General features: G+C 51.4%; 1 protein-coding gene across 4 annotated transcripts in view; it reads right to left on the reverse strand.

Annotated features, from left to right (window-relative positions):
* Positions 1-5,000, reverse strand: part of LOC133663052 (rho guanine nucleotide exchange factor 17-like) — a 141,467-nt gene that overhangs the window by 135,697 nt on the left and 770 nt on the right. For all 4 annotated transcript variants that reach the window (XR_009828221.1, XR_009828222.1, XR_009828220.1 and 1 more), the window contains exon 1: positions 1,008-5,000. This exon is cut by the window's right edge and continues 770 nt beyond it. Coding sequence is in view for 1 of the 4 variants with exons in the window: in XM_062067236.1 (XP_061923220.1) it covers positions 1,008-5,000 (3,993 nt within the window). In the remaining 3 variants the exon portion in view is untranslated. The remainder of the gene's footprint in view (positions 1-1,007) is intronic.

Consider the following 5,000-nt stretch of genomic DNA (forward strand, 5'->3'; position numbering starts at 1 on the left):
TAGTCACACACACACACACACACACACACACACACACACACACACACACACACACACACACACACACACACACACACACACTAGATGTGGCAAAATTATTCTCTGCATTTGACCCATCACCCTTGATCAGGCTACTATGAGCTAGCAGCTACACAACAGCCAAGCACGCAAGTGAGACATACGTAATAATCATTCAACAATATTGCAGTGTAAAACAGCACATTTGTCAATCCAAACAAGCATATATATAAATATAGTTGTATATTACTTACACATACAAGGTCTCCAAGCCAGAAGAGTATTAGAAAGTATCCAGTAACAAACGTGTCCACATTATTCAACATCCTACAAAACAATAAAAGCCCGTATGATTCCTGCTGATGTTGCGTCGGATTAAGATCGGTCAATACTCAAGGCACCGATATCATAAGTGACAAAGTTGTATCGGGACACCCATATTCAGAAGCGTCGACATACCAACGGTCATTTCCCACACCACTACGATACAGGTGTACATGACGTTGTGGTCCAAGCACATTGGACGCATTATAGCACAGAATGAGTCATGTGATCACATCTGGTAGCCATGACATGAATAAACCGCGTCTGCAGTCGTCTTGTTGTTGTTTTCTCATCCCAGAGACGCGTCGAAGCAGGTAACCCCGTCCAAAACAACTGCTAGACCTGGATTCAACACCAAACTATTCCATAAAGACTCGTTTGATTTGCGAGGTCATTGTGCCGTCTCTCTATAACGCTGGCACCAAGACAACCCCTATTGGACAGGATCAATCAATCAAAGTACAACCAGACCAGCACTAGACCGGCTCCCTAATGCCGCCCGTCTGACGTTTGTTTAATCCGACCAAAAACATCCTCTGATGTTTGTTGAACACAGCTCAGACTGTAATGGTTTCTCTGATCTTGCAATTGCACCCTTAAACTCCCCATGTGACTTAGAATTCAAGCATCAGAAGATAGACAAAAATAAATCAATGCGGACTCACCACTCTCGGCTTGGTCCTCTGGGGCGCTGGTGCAGATGGTGCATGGTCCGAGCCAGGGTGTGGTACTCCTGTATTTGGACTGGCGCAGGTCTCGCTGGGTGAAGACACAGACTCTTCAGCCCCATCCCTAGGCGGAGGGAGAGGCCCTGGACCCTCTGTTACTCTTTCAGACGTCTCTAGAAAGTATTTCTGGGTCACATCCTCCAGAAATGGGGTCTCTTCTCCAGGGGCCTTCCTCAAGGCTGGAGAACCTTCGGTGGCTTGGCCTGAGAGAGGCTGTGGTCGTGGTGGCGGCGAGATGGGTATGAAGGTGGCCGGCTCACTGGCATGCCGTACGTGCTTTGGTCTGTTCTTGGGCTTGGATGCGGGAGGAGGAGGGGTGAGTCCAGATGCATCTGGATCCTCTAGTTCCGCAGGCTCAAAGGGGTCTTCGTGGGAAAAAAACTGAGCCAACCTGTTTGGACGTTTTCTAGGGGAGCGCCGAACCATTCGTGGGGATAACGCCTCCGCCAGCTTGAGGTCAAAGTTAAACCTTCTTGTTTCCTCTGCTTTCTTTTGTCTGTTTTGATCCATGACTTCATCTTCGCAGTCAGGATTGTCAGGTTGGGAACGAGCCTTTTTTCCAATATTGCTGTTTCCGTGGTGACAATCATGTGACTGTTTCACCGTTTCCTCTTTAGGCTGCCTTTCCACTTCAACTCTTTCTACTTGCTGGCTCAAAATAGGTTCGCTGCTGGAAGGCGGGATCAGGCCTGTCTGACCCAGCTCATTGATTGGCTCAGTGCTGCTGGACTGACCTTTGGACTGACAGTCATTGCGGGAAAGTAAAGATGCATCGCTGCGGCGACTGGGGTCACTAAACGATTTCTTCTTGGGAGCTTTACAATTGGCGTGATCGTCTGTTATCAGTCTGTCCATGGCTCCTGGCTCGGCGACAATGCTCCTGATGACGCCACTGTAGTCGGCGACAACATCATCCCGGAGTCCCCCGTCACTGTATCCTGACAAGTCGCTGGCCACACTTCCTTTGTCTTCTGCCAAGGTGGGCATAGCTGAGGACTCTGGGGGCCCTCCTCTGACGGCTAAAGATCCTAGAAGGTTGCTGTCAACGGAGGAAAATATGTCCTTCTCTGCCACAGAGGCGCTTCTATGAGGCATGGGGTCACTCAGGGAGCGATACACAGTGGACTCCACATCAGCTGCGGTTAGGTTTGTGTTACTAACCTCTGAGGCTGTGTGAATGTTGCCAGGAGGGGAGAACTTGCGCCTCCGTCGGATGGGGGTTGCTGGTCCTGCCGTGCCAGCGTTGCTTGCCTCACTGCTGCTTTTAGTAGCAGCAGTGGTATCCAAGTCTGTGATGATGGCGTCGTCACTCTCTTCCAAACAGGAGTGAGGCAAGGATGAAGGTATGCAGACTTCATTCAGATGATTTGAACAACCCGTGTTGTTCTCCATCATTTCCTCTCTTTCTTTCTTAAGCCCTTCCTCCTTGTGGAGTGCGGATTGTTTCCATATGGTGACGGGCTGCCCTAGTACATCCCTAGCGATGTGTGACCCCAAATTAACCTCTCTTGACCCCACGAAAACCCTTTCGAAGGGGTCACTGGGGCCGATCTCTGGCTCTGTTACAATCCCTTCATCTGTTAAACTCGACTCGTGGCCGGACAGTTCATCCACAGATCGGTCGTAGAAGACGCTTTCCTCCGAGTCCTCCTTCCTTAATGCCCTGGCGGTCTCTCTGTTCTGTCTCTTCACCTTCTCCTGGCAGTCTCTACTGTTTAGCTTCTCCAGCTGCATACTTTGTTCATCCCTCCCGCTCTTCTCATTCTCTCTCTCCTGCTCATGTTTATTCCTTTCCTTTGTGGTCTTCAACTGAGCCCCCTGGTCCGTTTCTGTTTCACCTTCCATACTTGTTCCTTTCCTCTTCTCCTCATTTGTTTTCTTGAAGTCCTTTACAGTTTTCACATCATCATCATCATCATCATTTCTGGTGTTCATCTGGCAGATATCCTGAATAACTTGCCTGGCTTCCAGCACGTACCTTTCTTGCAATGGCGCAGGCATCACTTCCTCATCATCGTCATGGTACCCATAATCCAACAACCGTTGACCTCGTCCGACCCTAAAATCGCCTCCGTCACTTTCTACTTCCCTCTCTGACACAGGCACCCTGCCTGCATTCTTCTCGCTGTCCAAGTCGAGCTGTTGCTCGGAGGAACTTCTCTTTGTGGTTTCACCTGCCAGGTAACAGCGTGCGGCTGTTGAACATTTGTCCGAGTAAGTGAAGGACTTGGCGCGGCGCAGGGTGGCTGTCAGGTCTTTCAGGGACAGGCGGCGACTAGACGGTCCGATGTGACTCTGCGAGCTTATTCCACATTTCTCTCCCTCGCTTGTTTTTCGCACTTTGAGCTCTGACAAGTCCGATTTGAGGAAGTTTAAAAGAGTCATTGTTTCTGTCGCGATATCAGGGTTGGACTTGGATATTCCATTCGTCTCTTCTGCTCTGTCACTTCCTGTTGTCTGCTGTGACGTCACGGTCCCACCGACCCTTGCAGCCGACACATAAGAAGAAGCAAAAGCGGGCGCGATCTTGGGGCGCATACGCACTTGTGCACGGGGGAGATTATCTCCGTGTCCAAAGCTAGGGGAACGGTACATCGTAAAGTTTCCATAATAAGTTTTACTTGACACAGATGAGGATGCCTTTTTAGCTGTGTGACACAACCTGTTGGCGCAGCTAGCCTGGTCCTCTTCCTTCAGCGTCTCAGTGCTGGAATATCGACTACTGCATCGGGAAGCACCCGGACTGGAAAGAAAAGAGGGGATGTTGACCTTTGACACCCGCGACACGCCGGGAAGCGATGTGGTTGGCGCAGGTGAAGTGATGCGCTCCCATTGTTGCTGCACCCGGGCTCTGTTACTATGAATGGCGGCTTCTCTTGCAGAGTGGCTCCGGGATAACCTCAGCGCCAGTTCTCCTCTTGGGGTCCGATCCAAGCGCTCCATTGTCATGGGACTGTCGCTGTCGCTGTCTTCCGATTCGCCATCATGATCGTCATCACGGCCACAGAACTTCTTCTTCTTCCTTAGAGAGCGGCGGCGTACCGCCTCACGACCGGACGGGCCTAAAGAACCCGGGCTCTCTTCCTCGCTACCGGACGACCGACCGATGCTCTTTGTACTCCACCGGCCATTTTTACTGTGTGATAAAAAACCGGCTAAAGAATGAGAGGGGCCACCCCAACCTCCTTTTTTTCTTTGTCTGCGTCCTTCCTCTTCGTCTCCAGAGCTGAACCTCCAGGAGGAGCTGCGCGGAGGGTCAACTCTACCAGGGGCTGAAGAGGGAGCTACAGTAGAGGAGAAGGTAATGGCTTTATCTGGAGCTGGAGCACTCAAGGGGGAGCAGGAGGGGGAGGCCTGCGCTGTAGAGGAGCTATGTGAGGAATGTAAACTATCCCTGGGCAGCCCGACCCCCTGTCTAACCCTTCTCTCCCTCAATATCGGCTCCTGAAGAAAGGACGCGGACGAGGCAGCGTCCCGGCTGGAGGAACCGCTCCGGGAAGTAGTAGCAGAGGTCTGAAGGTCAGCGAGGGGGTCAGGTGTCAACTCTATCAGCGTGGGGGTCTTAGTAGCAGTAGCCTCTGCCTCGGAGCTGAATGGAGACGAGTTACTTTTCTGGCTACCCTGAGAGCAGCTACCAAGGCTACTGTGGCTGTCGTGAAACTTGCTTCTGACTTTATGCTCGCCAAACGCCGCCTCCTCGTCGAGCGAGTGCGGCCGCTGGTAGATTTTGGAATGAAAGTCCATCGTCGGCTTGCCGTGCCCTTCGACTAAGCTCGCCTGGGGCCAAGATAAAGTTGCGGACTCATTGGGTTTTACAGCCTGGCTTTGTCTCTCATCAAACAGCCGTCTTATTTTGGTCACGCTCGGCCATTTGTCCGAGTTCAAGGGGATAAATTCCGATTTGTTAGCCTTGCAAGCGACGTCCTCTTC

The sequence above is a fragment of the Entelurus aequoreus genome, linkage group LG13, assembly GCF_033978785.1.
Source record: "Entelurus aequoreus isolate RoL-2023_Sb linkage group LG13, RoL_Eaeq_v1.1, whole genome shotgun sequence".
Classification (NCBI taxonomy): domain Eukaryota; kingdom Metazoa; phylum Chordata; class Actinopteri; order Syngnathiformes; family Syngnathidae; genus Entelurus; species Entelurus aequoreus.